This window comes from Giraffa tippelskirchi, chromosome 4 (genome assembly GCF_054371585.1).
Source record: "Giraffa tippelskirchi isolate mGirTip1 chromosome 4, T2T-mGirTip1v1.2.pri, whole genome shotgun sequence".
Classification (NCBI taxonomy): domain Eukaryota; kingdom Metazoa; phylum Chordata; class Mammalia; order Artiodactyla; family Giraffidae; genus Giraffa; species Giraffa tippelskirchi.
The window spans coordinates 144,811,763-144,833,939 of record NC_137278.1 but is presented as its reverse complement, the minus strand read 5'-3'; the positions used below and the strand labels follow the sequence as shown (position 1 = coordinate 144,833,939).

Sequence of the window (22,177 nt, the reverse complement as noted above, 5' to 3'; positions counted from 1 at the left end):
TCAGTCACTAAGTTGTGTCCAACTCTTTGTGACCCCATGAAATGCAGCACTCCAGGCTTTTCTGTCCATCACTATCTCCCTGAGTTTCCTCAAACTCGTGTCCATTGAGTCAGTGATGCCATCTAACTATTTTATTCTCTGTCACTCCCTTCTCTTGCCCTCGATTTTTCCCAGGATCAGGGTCTTTTCAGTTAGTCAGCTCTTTGCATCAGGTGGCCAATGTATTGAAGCTTCAGCATCAGTTCAGTTCAGTTCAGTTGCTCAGTCATGTCCGAGTCTTTGCGACCCCATGGACTGCAGCACGCCAGGTCTCCCTGTCCATCATCAACTCCAGGAGTTTACCCAAATTCATGTCCATTGAGTCAGTGATGCCATCCAACCATCTCATCCTCTGTCATCCCCTTCTCCTCCTGCCTTCAATCTTTCCCAGCATCAGGGTCTTTTCCAATGAGTCAAGTCTTCACATCAGGTGGCCAAAATATTGGAATTTCAGCTTCAACATCAGTCCTTTCAATGAACACTCAGGACTGATCTTTAGGATGGACTGGTTGGATCTCCTTGCAGTCCAAGGGACTCAAGAGTCTTCTCCAACACCACAGTTCAAAAGCATCAATTCTTCGGCGCTCAGCTTTCTTCACCATCCAACTCTCATATCCATACATGACTACTGGAAAAACCATAGCCTTGACTAGACAGACCTTTGTTGGCAAAGCATAATGTCTCTGCTTTTTAATATGCTGTTGAGGTTGGTCTTAACTTTCCTTCCAAGGAGTAAGAGTCTCTTAATTTCATGGCTGCAGTCACCATCTGCAGTGATTTTGGAGCCCCCCAAAATAAAGTCTGCCACTGTTTCCCCATGTGTTTGCCATGAAATGATGGGACCGGATGCCATGATCTTAGTTTTCTGAATGTTGAGCTCTAAGCCAACTTCTTCACTCTGCTCTTTCACTTTCATCAAGAGGCTCTTTAGTTCTTCTTCACTTTCTGCCATAAGGGTGGTGTCATCTGCATATCTCAGGTTATTGATATCTCTACTGGCAATCTTAATTCCAGCTTGTGCTTCTTCCAGCAAGAATACTGGACTGGTTTGCCATGTGTGAGATGAGTGCAGTTGTGTTGTAGTTTGAGCGTTCTTTGGCGTTGCCTTTCTTTGGGATAGGAATGAAAACTGACCTTTTCCAGTCCTGTGGCCACTGCTGAGTTTTCCAAATTTGCTGGCATATTGAGTGCAGCACTTTCACAGCATCATTTTTCAGGATTTGAAATAGCTCAACTGGAATTCCATCACCTCCACTAGCTTTATTCGTAGTGATGCTTCCTAAGGCACAATTGCACTCATCTCACAAGCTAGTAAAGTAATACTTAAAATTCTCCAAGCCAGGCTTCAGCAATACATGAACTGTGAACTTCCAGATGTTCAAGCTGGTTTTAGAAAAGGCAGAGGAACCAGAGATCAAATTGCCAACATCCGCTGGATCATCAAAAAAGCAAGAGAGTTCCAGAAAAACATCTATTTCTGCTTTATAGACTATGCCAAAGCCTTTGTATGGATCACAATAAACTGTGGAAAATTCTGAAAGAGATAGGAATACCAGACCACCTGACCTGCCTCTTGAGAAAACTGTATGCCGGTCAGGAAGCAACAGTTAGAACTGGACATGGAACAACAGGATGGTTCCAAATAGGAAAAGGAGTACGTCGAGGCTGTATATTGTCACCCGGCTTATTTAACTTATGTGCAGAGTACATCATGAGAAACCCTGGTATGGATGAAGCACAAGCTGGAGTCAAGATTTCCGGGAGAAATTATTGATAAATTATTGATAAATAACCTCAGATATGCAGGTGACACCACCCTTATGGCAGAAAGTGAAGAAGAACTAAAGAGCCTCTTGATGAAAGTGAAAGAAGAGAGTGAAAAAGTTGGCTTAAAGCTCAACATTCAGAAAACTAAGAACATGGCATCCGGTCCCATCACTTCATGGCAAATAGACATGGAAACAGTGGCAGACTATTTTTCTGGGCTCCAGAATCACTGCAGATGGTGACTGCAGCCATGAAATTAAAAGACGCTTACTCCTTGGAGGGAAAGTTATGGCCAACCTCAACAGCATATTGAAAAGCAGAGACATTACTTTGTCAACAATGTTCCGTCTAGTCAAGGCTATGGTTTTTCCAGTGGTCATATATGGATGTGAGAGTTGGACTATAAAGAAAGCTGAGCACAGAAGAATTGATGCTTTTGAACTGTGGTGTTGGAGAAGACTCTCGAGAGTCCCTTGGACTGCAAGGAGATCCAACCAGTCCATCCTAAAGAAAATCGGTCCTGAATATTCATTAGAAGGACAGATGCTGAAGCTGAAACTCCAATCCTTTGGCCACCTGATGTGAAGAGCTGACTCATTTGAAAAGACCCTGATGCTGGGAAAGACTGAGGGCAGGAGGAGAAGGGGATGACAGAGGATGGCATCACCGGCTCGATGGACATGGGTTTGGGTGGACTCCGGGAGTTGGTGATGGACAGGGAGGCCTGGCGTGCTGTGGTTCATGGGGTCGCAAAGAGTCAGACACGACTGAGCGACTGAACTGAACTGAACACAGTTAAAGGCTTTCATATAGTCAATGAAGCAGAAGTAGATTTTGGGGGGAATTCCCTTGCTTTTTCTATGATCCAGCAGATGTTGGCAATTTGATATCTGGTTGCCCTGCCTTTTCTAAGTCCAGCTTGTACATCTGCAAGTTCTTGGTTCACGTAGTGTAGAAACCTAGCTTCAAGGATTTTGAGCATTACTTTGCTAGCATGTGAAATGAATTAATTGTATGGTAGTTTGATCATTCTTTGGCATTGCCTTTCTTTGGGATTGGAATGAAAACTGACCTTTTCCAGTCCTGTGGCCACTGCTGAGTTTTCCAAATTTGCTGGCATATTGAGTGCAGCACTTTCACAGCATCATCTTTCAGGCTTTGAAATAGCTCAACTGGAATTCCATCACCTCCACTATCTTTGTTCATAGTGATGCCTCCTAAGGCCCACTTGACTTCACATTCCAGGATGTCTGGCTCTAGGTGAGTACTTCAATAAATGTTTTAAAGCTACTGGTTAGATCTGTAGATTCATGACAGTAACTGCAAATATTCATTGTATTGTGAAAAGGTGATAGTTGCATTTTCTGGTTATTTGGATTCTGAATTGTATTTTTTGATTTAGTTTACTAAATTTTTTTATTTGATTTACTAAAAAAGTTATTTTTTAGTAATACTTATTTGTATTTATAAAAATTATATTTTTGTAATTTCTTTAAAAACTACTGGTTTAAAAGTTTGTGGCCATATAGTCTATCACATAGCCAGTTTTCAATAATATAGGGAATTTTTGGCATTTACAAATACTGCTTTAAAAAAATAAATATCTGAAAGCACCAGCACATTTAGAAGTTGCTCAGAAGTGTTTAATATAGCAAATTGTATAATGAACTATTAACAGGAACTAGCAAGGAGAAACAGAAAATAGAACAAGGGCAGTGTGAAGTGACAAGCAATTGTGAGAGTCCCCGTGTGGTTAGTTTACTAGTATGAAATGCATGTGAAATTATATATTAAAATATTGTTACAATATTATTATTTTGGATAAGAGCACCATAATTAATTGTTTTTAGGAGCATGGCGATCGTAAAACATCCTTGGATTCTTAGCATTCTCTTCTAAAACTCTCCTTTAAAAATTCCTGCTTTAAAAAATTGATAAGATATTACTTTCTCTCTCTCTCTCAGCATGGCCTACAAGTTCTTAGTTCCTCCACCGGGGATGGAACCGGGGTCCATGGCAGTGAAAACAGGGAGTCTTAACCACTGGACCACCAGGGAATTCCCAATGCTGCCCTCTCATCCTGGTTTCAGTCCTACAGATCTGCCTTCAGAATACAGCTATTTAGATTTTTACCCAACTACTTAAGGTCAGCTTATCAAAATATCTCTCATATTCCAAATTTCAAAATTTCAACCTTTTCAGAAGATTTTTTTACTATCATGTTAGGTGGATTTCATTTATTTCTCAGTTGAGTTTCAGTATTTTTTTATGTTTAGTTTTGGTTCACACCTTCCCAGGCCACATCCTGTACTAGGCCTTCCTCTAAGATCACAGTAACATCTGCCTAGTTTGACCTCACCACATTTTTTTAAAAATTCAATTATAGATAATTTACCGATATCTTCATGTCGCTTGCCTGATTTAAATATTGAAAAAAAACCTTCAATAATTTTACTGCTTGTTGGACATTATCTCAGATGTTTGCCCAAACATTTTAGACTTGTAGAGCTCTCTATGAAAGCTTTCTTTTCACCACTCTATTCTCTCAGGTTTCTTGCTGCAACAAAGGTCATTTGCCTCCTGAGTTTCTCATGACTTCATTTTCATCCTGGGGGGCGGGACAGGCTAAATTCAGATAGCAGATCTGGTACTTACTTGCTTAGTGGCCTTAGAATTAGAGACAATAAATACACAAATCCTGGAATGGAGTCTGGTCAGTGGGAAGGACTTCTTTTAATCATATCCTCCTTGCATCCATTATGACCACAAGTCCACTGAGCTAGATTTGAATTCATCTCACCCCCATTTTTTCACCTGTGTTGTCTGAGTACTCTACTCACATTTACATTCATTGCCTTGCTGCTTTGTATCTTCTCTCCACGGCAGATTATAGGATCATTTTGAGTTGTCTTCTAACCTCAGGGACCTCATGTACTGCATCCTGTGCACAGTAGGCATTCAGTAAAGGATATTGCTTGGCAGGGAAATCAGCTGTGCAGTTTTCTCAAATTTACAAGAGGAAAATACAGTTGTTATTGTCCATGCAATAAATTATTACTTAAATGACAAGAGAAACATTCTAATGAAACAGTGATCTTTAAAAGTTGATATGGTGTCAGACGTGTAATAGAATAACTTTCCCAGTTAAAAACAGAGCATCCCTCTGTATTAATACTTTTTTCACCTTTTCTCACAATCGTTTATTTTTCTTTTCTAAGAGACATGTGAGAAGACCAAATCTCTGTAGTTAATTCCTTTAACCACCAGGTGCAAGCACCGCATTGGGCATTCTCAGAAGGCATGGCTAATGGCAGGTAGACTCCTAACAGTATGTACAGAATACTCCCACAAGACACATTGCTGGACTAGATGGCAAAGAAATAATACGAATTCTATTACACATTTTGGTCCTGAAATCCTTCACTAGTCACCCTTAAGGGTTTCATGAGATAAACACTGTGCATGATAATACTATGCTTTCATGTTGAAGAACATGTCCTTGCCTTGATCAATTAGGAAAAAAGTTATCAAGTTAAATCAACTATTATTTTCGTATAAGCTCTGGAAATCTCCATGAATATGTAAGAATGTGTAGCAATTGTATAAGCTGGTGTTCTGAAATTTGAGGTTCCATTCTTTAAATCAGTCGTATTTCTTTCCCTGGTAGCTCAGACAGTAAAGAATCTGCCTGCAATGTGGGAGACCTGGATTCAGTCCCTGGATGGGGAAGATCCCCTGGAGAAAGGAATGGCTATCCACTCCAGTATTCTTGCCTGGAGAATTCCATGGACAGAGGAGCCTGGTGGGCAACAGTCCACGGGATTGCAAAGAGTCGAACACGACTGAGTGAGTAACACTTCTTTCATTACAAAAGTAGTAAGTGGAAAATTTCAAAAATGAAGTAGGAAAAACGAAAACATACTACCATCCCAAAATATGGACTAACAATTTAATTTATTTATTTTTGGCTGTGCTGGATCTTCGTTGCTGTGCTCAGACTTCCTGCAGTTGCAGTGAGTGGGTGCTGCTCTCTAGTTACAGTGCTCAGGCTTCTTCTCATTGCGGTGGCTTCTCTTGTTGTGGAGCACAGGCTCTAGGGCCTGCAGGCTTCAGTGGTTTCGGCTCCTGGGCTCTAGAGCCCAGGCTCAATAGTTGTGGCACACAGGCTTGGTTACTCCACAGCATATGGGATCTTCCTGAATCAGGGATCGAGCCATGCATTGGCAGGCAGACTCCACCACTGAGCCTCCAGAGAAGCCCCCTGGACTAATCCTTTTTAGAGTTTACCTGCTTTTACTTTTTTCCACTATGTCTATTATTTTAAAACTTAGTTTATTTAAAAATTGTATTTTGCTTTGGCAGGTGTAATAGGAGTAATGAATGCTATAAGGAGCTGCAAATTTAAGTGTCAAAATCTAGGGACTTCTGGGGGTCTGGTGTTTAAGACTCTACACTTCCACTGCAGGGAGTGTGGGTTCAGTCCCTGGTTGGGTGACTATGATCTCAGCCTGGTTGTGATGCAGCCAGAATTTTTTTTTTTTTAGTATCAAAGTCTAGGTAAGATATACGAGGAAACTCCTGCTAAAGGCATTTCTATATAATGAATTCTCTTTTGAAAATAGAAAAACTGTCCCCAATTTATTTTTAAATTGAGACACTTGTCACTTTTTAAAAATTGGTACCTATAAATTAGTTCCTCCTCAGTCTTGTCTCATTTAAACTATTATTTGTTTTGCATGTTTCAGGGGGCATATAGACACTTACGTCCAACTTCTCTGCCCTATGGCTAGAAATTCAGTGTTAAGAGGTTGCATCAGTGAAGGAATGAGGGCTAGGGCTATTAGTTTTCCAATTCCTAGAAGAGGCAAATTCTTCTTTTTCTGTGTTTCAAAAGCACTTTGAAATCAGTAAGACATTATTTAGGACAAAAGGCCCTTCCCTATATCACCATTTCCCAAAATGTGTTTGGAAATCTAGATAAGTCAGTTCTAAGAGATGGTACTAGCCTAAGTTATTCAAGAAAATGGTTCCATGGCTGAGTCTGTTGGAGGAATCCACTTTTTTTTTTCCTGCATGATTTCTCAGACCCTTTACTACATTAGTGTGCACTGGGAATTTTCTAAAGAATTTTTGTGTATGTGGTATGTTTTTTGTCTGATTTTTTGTGTGTGTGTTTGATTTTTTGTGTCAGTAGGCATACTTTTCATCCATTATCCACCCCATGCACAAACTAATTTGGATGAATATATGTCATATAAGCTCTTCCGGAAGGGCTCTCTAGGCTTTGAAGAGTTATTGCAATATTATTGCCTCATAAAAGGCCATTAGATTTGGTCTTTCCCAAGCTTTATTTGATGACAATCAGTTCTTTCTGGTATGTGGACTTTGTACACTGGTGTAAGTATGTGTTTTCAAAGTAACGTAATGGAAAGAAGCAGCACTCATTGTTTATAGGAATATTAATTCTTTATTGAGAATCAGAAATATTCTGATTTTTACTGAATTCAGAGGTAGTCATGGCCCCTACCCAACAAGACTTTATAGTCTTAGACAATTTGTATGTTTTAATTTCTTAATTATAGTACAAAAGAAAGTCACTGAGGAAACGTAAAATCATCTTATGCAACATCTATAAAAGGCTATGGAGTAGTTCATATGCTAAAGTATGATAAAGAATTTATGATCAATACAGTACAATGTCTGCTTATCAGTGATATAATGTAAAAGTCTGTAATGAAGTTAGACTGTCTCCCCAAATTTCTACTTTAGGTGCTGTGAACTTTTTTCTCTTGAACCATAATTTTCTCCCCTTCCACCCAGTCTAAATCAGTCATAAAATAGGCATCAACTGTATTATCACTGTGTAGAATAAGAACCAAATTTCTCAATAAGCAACTTTCCCTGTTACAGTGAGACAATATGCTATGTTCATTTTTCTATATTCCCTAGGAAAAGATATTTCTAATCTAGTGCCAGATATTTTTATTTTCTAAAGATAGAGCTAACCTCTCACACCATTTTAAGAAACACTGCAAATGCAAAGTTGCTTCTGAAACAAAAACATTGATTCCTTAGATTTTCAGAAATATTGAGAAGAAACTAATGTATCTAATACCTCCAATAGCTCAGTTCACTCAGTCGTGTCTGATTCCTTGGGACCCCATGGACTATAGCACGCCAGGCTTTCTTGTCCATCACCAACTACTGGAGCTTGCTCAAACTCATGTCCATTGAGTCAGTGATACCAACCAACTATCTCATCCTCTGTTGTCCCCTTCTCCTCCTTCAGTCTTTCCCAGCATCAGGTCTTTTCAGTTGGTCAGCTGTTTGCCTCAGGTGGCCAAAGTATTGAAGCTTCAGCATCAGTTCAGTCAGTGATGCCATCCAACCAACTCATGCTCTGCTCTGTCACCCCCTTCTCCTCCCGCCTTCAATCTTTCCCAGCATCAGGGTCTTTTCCAACAAGTCAGTTCTTCGCATCAGGTGGCCAAAGTATTGGAGTTTCAGCTTCAGCATCAGTCCTTCCAGTGAACATTCAGGACTGAAATCCTTTAGGATTAACTGGTTGGATCTCCTTGTGGTCTTATAATGCTGGTACTTGTAATGCCGAGGTTGTGAGTGGGGCTTCCCTGATAGCTCAGTTGTTAAAGAATCCGCCTGCAATGCAGGAGACTGTGGTTCGATCCCTGGGTTGGGAAGATCACTGGAGAAGGGAAAAAAGCTATCCACTCCAGTAATCCGGCCTCGAGAACTAGTCCATGGGGTTGCAAAGAGTCAGACAGGACTGAGCGACCAATAGCTCAAGTCTGTGACAAATTAAGCACTAAAATCAACACTGACACTTATCTGTAGAGACTTTTCTCTAAAACACTCCCCACCATTTAAATTCATCATGTTAATATTTATTATAATAAGGAGGTACATGAGAAAAAGCTGTGTGACTTCATGAAGGTTTTCTTAAATATTATAAATGGTCTTTCTAGCTAGACAGTGTTTCAGCTTTCAGGCCAATTCTGTTTATTGGTCTTTGATAAGTTATACAGCCTTTAAAATATTTATGCCTCTCGAGTGTTAACTATCCTTCTTCCACCTGGGCAATACCCAAAACTGGCACCAGAGTGTGACATCTGACACCACTGTGGCTGATCATCATAGAAGCACAGTCAAGCAAAGAAACGGAACATTTTACAGGTAAGGAAGCTGAACATTGGGTGGGCTGGATCTTGGGGCTCCTGCCTTCTAATTACTTTTTTTTTTTTTTAACATGTGCTAGCTTTTCTTCTATCTTGAAAGTCTTTGCCATATTGGTTTCTCTTTAAAAGGAGTTATACCTGAACTTAGAGATCCTGAGGAGCATACCTACCAGCCTAAGAGGGTGGAGAACAGTAGGAAAGGTGTTATGCAGGGGAATGGGGGGATCTGGTTTGACTATAGACAGAATTCCATGGTTGTCTGTCCTTCTGAACAGGTCGCTTGATGAAAGGAGCATGTAGCTGGGATTCTGCTGTCCTAAATCCTTGTGGCAAATTTCACTTTCAAGCACAGACAGAGCTGTTGCTACAAAATAAGTACCTCAAACCTGCTTTGAACTAAATTCAGGTTTGGTTTATATTTGGAAATTTTCTAAATGGTTTTAAGTTTGATAAAATTTCTGATTTTGAAAACATTATTTCCTTCAGAAATTTACATTAAGGCTTATGAACCAAATCAGATCTTGGTTCATGTCCCTTCAAAAATTGCCCTCTTAGAAAAGTTAGAATGCCTAAATGCCTGATTGAAAATTGTTTATAACTTGATAGAATCAATATATGTAATAAACCAAAATAATTTTCTGCAATATTTATACTTTCAAGCATATAACAAATTACTGCTTATTTAAATAAAAATAATAAAAATATTCAGGTTATTACCAGATTTAAAAGAAGTCTACAAATTTTACTTTAACATGTATGATTTTGTGCATGTGGAATCAGCCTGGCACAGGAACAGCTCCTAAATGCCCATGTATCTCCCTTTCATTTGTGGGTCTCAAGCATGTGCCAAGTCCGGTATAGTTTTTGTTTCCAGATCATATAGAACTTTCAATTTAAAATAAGAACTAAAGCAACTCACTTTCCATAAGGAATACACAGCACTCAGAAATCTGCTTGCCACAGTTGCTATATTTTTCTGTTTGATAACCACCTGACCCCCTTAATCTAACTCGTACATATAATGTTTTAAGAATAGCAGTTTGCTGGAGCACTTACTTCATTTATTCAGTTCTCACCGTGTGCTAGGATTTGAGAATAAATAAATTTTCCAACCAAATTAAGTAGACTTTGGTCTTAAAGACCTCACACTCTACCAGAGAAAATCAGCCATGGAAGTAGAAGATCATAATGCAGTGTGGTAAGTCCCATAACAGAAGTAACCTGTGTAATTTGGGGAGCAAAGAGGCAGGGCCCTCAGATCAACGGATCGGGGGGGGGGGGCGCACAGTGAAACTGAGTGAAATGGGACAATGGTCAGCAAAGTTTCCCAAGGGAATTGAAACCTGAACTGAGGTTTCCTCTTTTTTTTTTAAAGGGAATCATCGATCTTTTAAGTTTTACTTGTTTACTCTTAGCAGACTAGTCTTTATTTCTGTTGCAGTTTCACATCAGCAAGTAAGAAAGATGTAATTTACATAGCATGTATGCCTTGAAACCTTCACTTTGTAGAGTATATCACAAAGCACCTTATGAAGCGTTATTTTAATATGTAATAGTTACTATCCTTATACATAAAATCTACCATTTTAACCAGTTTAAGTACACAATTCAATGGTATTAAATACTTTACAATGCTGTACAACCATCATCACTATTTGCAGAACTTCCTTACCTTAAACAGAAACTCTGCACCCAATAGACAGCCTTAACTGAGTTTTAAAGGTGGAGTGGGTCAGAATGGCACTGCCGGACACAGGGAACACACACGGCGTGTTGTGTGTGTAGGAACTACATGCAGTTGATTGCTGATTGTTTTAAATATACCCCTTTCCCTAGTGCTACATGGAGGTTGCATTTGAAGAGGAGAAGGCTGGGAGCAAGAGACCAGTAAAGCTGTCGCTGCGGTGCAGGTGAGTTATGATGGCCTAAACCTGGTGGTGTTAGTAGCCATGAAGAGAATGTAGAATCAATCAACACAGACAACAATCTTTAGTGACTGACTGAATCGAGGGGATGAAGGAGCAGGAGGAGATATTAAGGGTGACTTCCAGGTTTTTAGTTTGGTGCTATCAGTAACTGAGACAGAGAATGCAGGAGGAAAAGCAGCTCTGGGGAGAAAAGTATGTACAGTTTTTCAACATGATGAGTTTGAGGTATCTATGGGTCACATCCAGGTAGATGTGTCCAGTGGGCAGTCAGACCTGAGTCTGAAGTCCGGCAGTTGGGGGTCATCAGCATAACCGAGGACTGTGGCATCTGGTTTCAGAAAGGCAGGGACCTGTACTTAACCTATTATTTTGGGGGCTCTGTAGACAAATTTGTCATCCCATCAGGTCTGTATTTTCTTGGGCTTCTGGGACATGGTTGCCTATTTTCTCTTACATTTCCTTAGAACATTGGCAGAACTTAATATTCCCAGTCTTACATCATTTTTCCCTGTACTGAAAATTGCATATGGCACTATCTTTTCACACAGAGCACAATGGCAAGGTCTTGCATGTATTCATAGTATGCTGTATGCTCACTCAGCTGTGTCCGACTCTGCGACCCTTTGGACTGTAGCCCCGCCAAGCTCCTCTGTCCGTGGGATTTTTCAGGCAAGAATACTGGAGTGGATTGCCATTCTTCCTCCAGGGGATCTTCCCAACCCATGTATGTAATAGGTAATCAATAAATATTCATCTTCATTGCTTATATTCAAATGGCTGGCTGTACACAAAATTAGTTCTTTTTTTTTTTCCCTTGCAGGAACTTTTTTTAGCTTCTCAAGTTTAACTTCTTATAAATTTCTAAGACTACTTCAAGATTAAGTGTAAGTGATCAGTACTTGATGGGCAGGTATCTTCCACATTAAGACTAAGTCATTCCTTTCATTATCACCATACATTACTCATTGCAGGCTTTGAAAACAAGGATCATGGAGTTTATCCAATCAAGGTCCCACAGAGGGAGTTAAGAGTTTCGGTAACCTGGCATGATTAATCCCTGAATCCAGGTGATGATGGGGGTTGAGTTTCACATTTTGCTTTATTTGAACAATATGTGAAAAAGAGTCACTAAAAATAAGAACAGACTGGGTTTTGTTGCAGCTGAGTGGCCTTGCAGTTCACTGTAAAGAGGAATCCTGGGACATAAAGGATTTGATTCTAAGATATGATCCAGTTGCCCTCTGAATGGAAGTAAAATATCCTTTTTAAGAGCACTGAAGTTCTGGGATTTGGGAGGAATAGTCACCTCTGTGAGATGTGGATCATGTCCAGGGACTGTAACCTGAGAGGAAACAAGAAACAGTTATCTGAGTGATTTCAGATGTTTTGTGGTGCCGGCACTGAAAACACTGATATCCACCACTAAAATGCAGCCTTTATGAACACATGTGACAACCTGCCAGGCCTCCCCGGGCTAGAAACAGCTTCAGTCCTGCTCGTTGAATGAGTTATCCTATTGATATGCAGTATTGTTGTTAAGGCCATTGCCGAGAATTACAAAGTGAAATAAAAACAGTTCCTTTATCTGGAGATGTCAGAATTCAAAAGCAACAGACTGATTTCTGTCCCCATCATTTATCATGGATTGCAAAGGTAAAAGAGGTGACTGTTTCTCTTTGTCCCAATCTGTACTTACTATCCTGATTCAGAATCAAGATTATTTATAAGTGGAAATTTTTTCTCAATTTATTCCATTTTCCTGCAACTGATTTTATATATTTATGTGCATATATATATATATATATATATATATAAAACATTATTGCTTCCTTAAAAAGCTTTGATTTTACCTGTTTTGTCCATGAATCTGAATCTTCAGCTAGATTTCTCTTTTTGGTGGAGGAAATGATCAGGAAAATAATGACAAATGCTTAACTATGGACTGTTATTTACTGAGAAATGCTTTCATTATCTATAGTAGAGGGAGAAAAGAATGGGGAATAACATTTACATGACCACTAACTAGCATGTACTTAGTTATTCATTTCAGCTTCCACAGTCTTACCTTTCCCTTTTGTCCTAGAGTTAGTAACTAAAGCTGATTTGTGCTGCGTTAGTCTAACTAATTGGAAATCAACAATTCATAACTTTAAATTTAATTAGAGTATAGTTGATTTACAAGTTTTTGGTTTCAGGTGTACAGCAAAGTGAATCTGTTATACGTGTACATATATCCAAGATGTGGCTTATTTATGGGACTGCGTAAAAACAATTTAGATTCACCACAAGGAAAACCCTTTTTTTCATATAATGAAAATGTCACAGTTAATAACAGGGAAAAAAGGGCCTTTTTTAGGCAAAGATTCATAGTGAGTTGGGTCTTTCCAGCTCTATTTAGCTCCTCAGTAGGAGGAGAGACACTCAAGGAAAGGATGAGCACCTCATTCCAAGTGTGCTGGGCACTTTGGGGATAACCTATGGAGCAGGAGTTTTTAATCCTACAGAATTTTACGAACTAAAAATCATGCCTTTTTTTATGTCCTAAAGACAAAGTAACTACAAAGCCAGTTTTTACTACAGAATAAATGACTACCTTCTCAGGAATAGCTGTGTATGGAATGTCTGCTATGGCTGGCATTAGACCCACTAAACAAACTAGATATAACTTGACCTTCTAGATAAAGCCCTTCTAGATAAAGCCACATCAAAAAGGAAGAGGCACAATCTGGCCTACTAAATCAGCTACTTATTCATTTAGTTCATTTCCCACTCAGCCTCAAACTAGGCCATGTATCCTTACAGAAGAAAAGCCTCAGAAACATTCATCTAAATAGAATTAAAATCTGGAATTTTACTTGCATTGATTGAACAACTCATCATCGTCTGCTTATGAGAAGGCTGCAAAAATATGTGTTACTTAATATACTGGTAAACTTTGTGGATCAAATTTTATTTGTAATGAATTCTAAGGAACTTGTGTCCCAATCAGTTTTTTAATAGTAGAAATTATGGTTCATGGAATAGGTGTTAAACTGGTATTTCATGAACCTTGGAAGACCTTTGAGTATGTTGGTTGTTGTTATAGGGTTTGTTCCATTTTTTATCACAAGAAATGTGATTTGGCTTCTATTTAAAAAATTTCCAGTTGGGGAAAAAACATGATTTTGAGTTTGTTTTTACTATTGCCACTTTACCCACTTCTTCTGACAGATGCAGATCTGACACTGACTTTTTATTTTGTCCTGATGTATCTCCTTTTGCACATTCCAGACTTATTTTAGATTCTTTCTAGGTGAGTAAGTATTTTCTACAGTATTTTAATAACAGTAACTAGCATTGTATACAGAGAAGGAAATGGCAACCCACTCCAGTATTCTTGCCTGGAGAATCCCAGGGACAGAGGAGCCTGATGGGCTGCCATCTGTGGGGTCGCACAGAGTCGGACACGACTGAAGTGACTTAGCAGCAGCAGCATTGTATACTTACCTCTATTACATAGGATCCAGGCAAGAGGAGGAGGTAATACTCTCCAAATTTGTTGGTTCTATAGGGGCAGATATGCTTTCTGTCTTGGACTTCTACAGTTACATTGGATAATGGAGTCTCATTTTGATCAAAAACTTGGCCCTTTACACCTGAAAGACAAAAAAAGAATTAAGTGTTAATACCACATTTTATAGCATAAGAAAAAAATTCTTATAATTGTTTAAGAAAAATAAGCCCAATATTTATTAGCTATTTTGAGTTAATAGAGTATTTGAGAAGGGATGGTAAACTTTTTTAAAAAATTGAGATATAATAAGAATATATTAGCTTTAGGTATATAACATGGCTAAATATATGTATGTACTGTGAAATATTCACCAAAATATGCTCAGTTAACATAGTTACACTTTTTTCTTGTAATGATAACTTTTATTTTACTTTCTTAGCAAATTTCAAGTATACAATACAGTATTAACTATACTTACCACGCTGTACACTACATCCCCAGGACTTATTTAAACATACCACATTTTCTGTATCTATTTATCCATCTGATAAAGTTGCTTCCATTTCTTTTGGATAAATACCCTTAAGTAGAATTACTGGATCATATAGTAGTTCTATTTCTAGTTTTTCTTAGAAGCTGCATACTGTTTCCATAGTGCTGCACTAATTTACATTCCTGTCAATAGTGCAGAAGGGTTCTCTTTTCTCCACATCCTTGCCAACACTTGTTACTTCTTGTCTTTTGACAACAGCCATTCTAACTGGTAAGGTGATACCTCTTATTTGTCTTTAACTTTTGACACATTAATTACAATGTGTCTTGATGTGGGTCTCTTTTGGTTTATCTTATTTGGAATTCTCCAGGCTTCTTTGATCTGGATGTCTGCTTCCTTCTAGGAAGTTCCAGACTAGGGAACTTTTCAGCCTTTTTTTCCTTCAAGTAAGTTTTCTCTTTCGCCACATTCTGGGACCCCTATAATGTAAATGTTGGTCTGCTTGATGTTGTCCCATAAGTTCTTGAAGCCGTCTTCACTCTTTTTCATTCTTTCTCTTTTCGCTGCTCTGATTGGATGAATTCCATTGTCCTGTCTTTGGATTTACTTACCTTTTTGCTGTCTCATCTAGTGTGTTGTTGAACCCCTCTACTGTATTTTTCAGCTCCATGACTTCTATATTTTCTTTCTGTTGAAATTATTTTGTTCATGCATAGTTCTGCTGAACTCAGTGAGCATCTTTATGACCACTATTTTGAACTCTTTATCATGTACATCACTTACCTCTGTTTCATTAAGTTCTTTTCTGGGGTTTTATCTTGTTCTTTGATTTGGAACGTAGTCCTCTGTGCTGACGCTGTGTTGGTTTATATGCATTAGGTAAAACAACCATCGCTCCCAGTCTTGAAGGAGCGGGTTCATGTAAGAGATGAGCTTACTATTCAGCCCTGCCCCAGCTCTGGGTTTTGTCTCAAATCTTTGTGATTACCCAAGCTGCTTACTTTAGTCTTAATAACTCCAGTAGTTGAGAGTGTGCCAAGACCTGTTACTGTCTCAAAGGGGAATATTTTGCACAAAGGTTCAGGTATACTGGAAGCCAAACCCTCAGACAGCAGCTTTGAAAGTATACAAATATATCTCTTTCAGGGGAAGACTGGGAGATAAGTGTTTCTGTCTATTGCCTTTGCACTGAGCCCTAGGGTGACAGCCAGTTAAGAACCATTTCTTTGTTTGATATCATCTCTTTGAACTCGTGAGAATCAGGCTATCAAAGAAAGTGTTCTCTGGGTAGTAGCCACAAAAGCCAAGGGGCTAGATGGGTATACAAGCTCCTTTCTTGACGACGTTGGTGACCAGGGGTAGGGCACAAGTTGAGAGTGAAGGTGGTGCCCAGTGACATCTGGAGATGATTGTAGTCAGCCACTAGATGTATATTTAATTAGAAGCCTGTTCCTTAGGCCACAACTATGAAGATAAACTAATAGTCCTCTTTCACTAAAAGACTCATTTTTTTTTTTTTTTTTTTTTACTGCTGCCTCTCCACTGTGTCCTGGGTATAGTTGGTTAAGAACTCCTTTTCTGTTTGTTACATTCCTGTGGGATCCATGAACACAAGCCCTGCTGGTCAAACAGGACCAGGAAATGAAGGGGTGGCCCCTGGGTAGCAACTGTAGAAAACAGTGCACCAGACAAAGTGTACAAACTCCTTTCCAGGAGACACTGGGATCCTGGAGGGAGGTGGAAGGACAGGGCAAAGATGGCAGCCTCCGTCTTTGGAGAGTATTTCAGCTGACGCCTAGATATGTGTTAAATGAAATGACTGCCCCTCAGGCTGAAGCTTTCAGACAGGCAAATAGGCTTCTTTCACAGAAAGACTGGGCACTTTTCCATCAGCTGCCTTAGCACTAGGTCCTGGGGGATAGCCAGGTAAGTCTGTGTGATTCCTTTAAGAACCATTTCTCAGTTTGCTATAGCTTTGTGGGTCTCATGGATGCACACCCTCTCATTTTCAAAACTATATGTTTCGAGAGTCTCTGGAAGGAACCAGTCCTGCTGACACCTGGACTTCAGCCCAGTGAGACTGGTGTTGAACTTCTAACCTTTAGAACTGCACACTTAAATTCACTGTTATTAGAGAGGAGACAAGATGGTGGAGTAGAAGGACAAGAGCTCACCTCTTATGGAAATACCACTGACAAAAAAAGCCTGGAATCTACCAAAAGAGATACTCTACCTTCAAAGAAAAAGAAGCCACAACGAGACAGTAGGTGGGAGGTACTATCGCGATAAAACCAAATCCCATACATGTTGGGTGGGTGACCCATAGGCTGGAAAATAATTATACCACAGAAGTTCTATAGGATTGAAAGTTCTGAGCTCCATATCAGGCTCCCCAGCCTGGGAGTCGGGCAACGCGGAGGAGGAGTCCCTAAAGAATCTAGCTTTCAAGGCCAGTGGGGTTTGATAGCAGGAATTCCACAAAACTGGGAGAAACAAAAATTCCATTATTGGAGGGTATGCACAGGGTCTAATATGCACCAGGACCCAGGAAAAAAGCAAAGACCTCATAATCGACTGGGCCAGACTTACCTGCTAGTATTGGAGGGTCTACTGTGGAGGTAGGGGTGATGGCTGAGGCTCACTGCGGGGACAGGGACACTGGCAGTGGTTGTTCTGGGGAGTTTTCATTGGCACGAGCCCTCTGAAAGGCTGCCATTTTCTCACCAAGACTTGTCCCCACCCAAAAGCCTGTAGGCGCCAATGCTGGGAAGCCTCAGGCCAAATAATCAAAAGGGTAGGAATACAGCATCATCCATCAGCAGACAGACTGTTTAATGTCTTCTTGAGCACACAGCTGCCCACTAACCACACCCCCTGACACAGCCCTGCCCATCAGAGGGACAAAACCCATCTCCACCCACCAATGGGCAAAAATCAGTCCCTCACACTTGGAAGCCTGTACAAGCCTCTTAAACAGCCTCATCTACCAGGAGGCCAACAGCAGAAGCAAGAACTACAACCCTGCAGCCTGTTGAATGGAGGCTGCAATCACAGAAAGTCAGACAAAATGGCAGAGAACTATGTCCCAGATGAATGAACAAGATAAAATGCCAGGGCAAAAGCTAATTGAAGGGGAGATAGGCAATCTACCTGAAAAAGAATTCAGAGTAATGATAGAAAAGATAATCCAAGATCTCAGAAAAAGAATGGAGGCATAGATTGAGAAGACTCAAGAAATGTTCAACAAAAACTAAAGAACAAAGAGATAAAAAGCACAATCACTCAGATGAAAAAGTACCCTAGAAGGAATCAATGGAGTAACAGGCAGAAGAATGGATGAGTAAGCCAGAAGACAGAATGGTGGAAATAGACTGTCGTAAAAGACAAAGAAGGACACTACACAATGATTAAGGAATCAATCTAAGAAGATATGACAATTGTAAATATATAGGCACCCAGCATAGGACCACCTCAAAATATAAGGAGAATACCAACAGCCATAGGAGAAATTGACAGTAATAGTAGGGGACTTTAATACCCTACTTTCATCACCAAACAGATCAGTTAGAGAATCAATAAGGAAACATAGGCCTTAAATGATACATTAGACCAAGTTATATTCTTGACACCTTAAAATTTCAAGAATACAGTTAATAAAAGGCCATATGTATTTTAAGACTCTTCTCATTTTAAATCCTATTTCCCATCTCAGTTTGTCTACTTTGTTGACAAGTCATGTTATCTTAATGACATAAATGAGAAAGAAGAGGCCACAATGATAAAAGTTATTGAATTCCATATTTCCTTCTCATTTTTTTCAATGTAATCAAATGTAAACCTCCACTTTGATTTTTTCCTCTTTTGCATTAAAAAAAAAAAATAGGTTCCATTTATACTTATTCCTACTAGAGCTGACCTTTGAACAATGCAAGTGTTAGGGACATCGACCCTCCACACAGTTGAAAATTCACATATAGCTTTATGGTTGGCTCTCTCAGCACTGGCAGAGTCCACCAACCACAAATTGGGTAGTACTAGGGTACATATTTAGTGAAAAAACCAAACCAGTCCCCTACCCCATACATATAAATGTATTCATGCAGTTCATACCTGTGTTGTTCCAGGGTCATATGTATCCTTTTGATCTTCAGGTAGTACTCAACTGTTAAACATCAGTCATAATTAAGTAACCTGATTCTGTATTTATTCATTGAATTTCAGTGGCATTCTTTTTTTGAAGAGAGATTTCCATTATGTCCCAAGTCACTAAACATTCCCAAGCCTCAATTCCATCACCTATAAAATGGGCATAATATGCATATGCCTTCCAGGATTGTCATGAAGATCAAATACAAGAGGAGGCTTAACAAATATTAATCCATTTCTTAATCCTTCTCTTTCTTATTTGGATAAGAAAAATGATACAAAGGAATAGAAAGACCGCAGCTATGTAAGTTTGAAGTTGAATAGATATACTACATAAGTTGCTGGGATCTTAATTCAGCTTTGTTCCTCAAGAGCAAGAATATGTGAGGAAAGAAGCTATGCTTAGATCTTCCTTCCTTAGGTCTCTGAACTAGCTTATAGTCTTTCTACCACTTAGAAAACCTATGCATTTTCGCAAGATAGCTTGTACTGGCAGTATGTGTGTTGGCATCTTTTGTATTTTTCATCTTCTTCAAAACCAATCCAAAAAAAAAAAAAAACAACCCAAAACTCATACAAAAGTAAGCTATCTTTGAAGTTGACTTTACACCCTCCTTTAACATCTAAGATAATGCTAGAATAAGACTCAGGGTGTTTGAAACTATCACAACATTGTTGATTGGCTATACTCCAATATAAAAAAGTTTAAAAAGATTCAGGATGCAAGGCAGAAGATACCAAGAAAAAAATTCCATGGTACTTAAAAAAAAATCAGCAAACAGTCATCAAAACAGCATGGTACTGGCACAAAAACAGACATATAGATCAATGGAACAGAATTGAGAGCCCAGAAATAAAAGCACCAACCTATGGTCAATCTTCGACAAAGGAGACAAAAGAAATATACAATGGAGAAAAGACAGTCTCTTTAGCAAGTGGTGTCGGGAAACCTGGACAGCTGCATGTAAATTAATGAAGTTAGAACACACACCATACACAAAAATAAACTCAAAATGACTTAAAGACTTAAATATAAAACATGACACTATAAAACTCCTAGAAGAGAACATAGGCAAAACATTCTCTGATGTAAATCAAAGCAGTTTTCTTACGTTTCCCAAGGAAATAGAAATAAAAACAAAAACAAATGGGACCTAATCAAACTTACAAGCTTTTGCACAGCAAGGGAAATCATAAAGAAAATGAAAAGACAATCTATGAACTGGGAGAAGATATTTACAAATGATGCAACTGACAAGAGACTAGTCTCCAGAATATATAAACAGCAGGGCTTCCCTTGTAGCTCAGTTGGTAAAAACTCTGCCTGCAATGCAGGAGACCTGGGTTCAATTCCTGGGTTGGGAAGATCCCCTGGAGAAGGAAATGGCAACCCACTCCAGTATTTTTGCCTGGAGAATCCCATAGACAGAGGAGCCTGGCAGGCTACAGTCCATGGGGTCACAAGAGTTGGACACAATTTAGTGACTAAACCTCCTATACAAACAGCTCATACAACTCAAAAAGATTTAAAAAATGGGTAGAACTAGACAATTCTCCAAAGAAGACATACAGATGGCCAACAGGCATAAAAAGATGCTCAACATCGCTAATTACTAGAGAAATGCAAATCAAAACTACAATTAGATACCACTTCACCCTGGTTAGAATGGCCATCATTAAAAAGTCTGCAAATAACAAATGCTGGAGAGGGTATGGAGAAAAGGAAACCTGACTACAGTGTTGGTAGGAATGTAAGTTGGTACAGTCTCTATGGGAAACAGTATGCAGATGCTTCAAAAAACTGAAAAGAGTATTGCTATATGAGCCAGCAATCCCACTCCCAGGCATATATCCAGACAAAACTATAATTCAGAAAGATTCATGTAGCCCTATGTTAACAGCACTGTTCACAAAGGTCAAGACATGAATGTCCTTTGGCACATGAATAGATAAAGAAGATGTGCATACATACAGACCACAGACATAGAGAACAGTCTTGTGGTTGCCAAGGGGGAGGAGGTGAGAGAGGGATGTATTGGGGGTTTGGGATTAGCAGATGCAAGCTGTATAGAATGGATAAACAACAAGGTCCTAAAGGGAACTATATTCAAAATCCTGTGATTAATCAGAAAGGAATATGAAAAATACATGAAACTATATGCTATATATACATATATAAAACTGAGTCACTTTGCTGTACAGCAGAAATTAAGACATTGTAAATCAATTATACTTCAAATTTTAAAAAGTTAGCATTTCCTTCTTGGCTGGAAATGGTTGTTATGCTTTCACAGAACAGATCTGAATTTTTTGACAGCCTATGAACAGTGTTTTTGGATGACCTTAGATACCCACACAGCCCCCCTTTATCATCTGTGAAACTGAAGAAAGATTTCCAGGGACCTGTCGTCTGCCTATCCTCAAGTACAGGGAAACGAAGAGTAATTTGGATTCAGGTCAGTTACTAAAGTCTTTATATTCGAGTTTGACTTTCATTCAGCGTCCTCTAAAGATTAAAAGATTCATTTCTGTATACCCCTTACCCAAACCTAGAGACAATAGTTCAAGTTGGGACTATCTGAATATCACTCTGTTACTGAACAAACACAGACCATGCTTAACTACAGAATTCCTATTAGAGGATAACCGCATACCACCAGCCAAATGTAAGCTATCTTTGGATCTTATATGTCTTTTCAATACTCTGTCCAGGCATCATGAAACTTCTCACTTATAAGTGATTGTTTTACCAAAAGAGATGATTTATTTCTATATGTTAAAATCGAAAACGGGAAAAAAAAAGACCAGTAGATCCAAAGATTTGCAGATAACAGTCAGCACTATGACATCAGGAGAACAAACTGCAAAATTTTGAAAAAAATTCATGTAATAGGCAAAGGAGAATGAAATTTGAGACTTAAATTTTGTGGCCACATCTGGAAATGAGGGGGAGAAATAAATGTACATCCCTTGGGGATGTATCAAGCTCCGTGGATGAAAAGCACATTCTGGGCAAGAACTGGCCAGAGCGCAGTCTGAGCTGGTGGTCTTTGGGGGGCTGTTCATTCCCATGTTCCCACCTGATGAGCACAGATGTCACTGACTTTGGATCCCATGA

At 39.1% G+C, this 22,177-nt stretch overlaps 1 protein-coding gene across 8 annotated transcripts in view; it reads right to left on the bottom strand.

Annotated features, from left to right (window-relative positions):
* Positions 1-9,950: 9,950 nt before the first annotated feature.
* The window catches only part of CPM (carboxypeptidase M), a 69,941-nt gene continuing 57,714 nt past the window's right edge, over positions 9,951-22,177 (bottom strand). For all 8 annotated transcript variants that reach the window (XM_081589805.1, XM_081589799.1, XM_081589800.1 and 5 more), the window contains 2 exons: positions 14,414-14,562; positions 9,951-12,269 (listed from right to left, as the gene is read on the bottom strand). In XM_081589805.1, the coding sequence (XP_081445931.1) occupies positions 12,027-12,269; positions 14,414-14,562 (392 nt within the window). In that variant the 3' untranslated portion in view covers positions 9,951-12,026. The remainder of the gene's footprint in view (positions 12,270-14,413; positions 14,563-22,177) is intronic.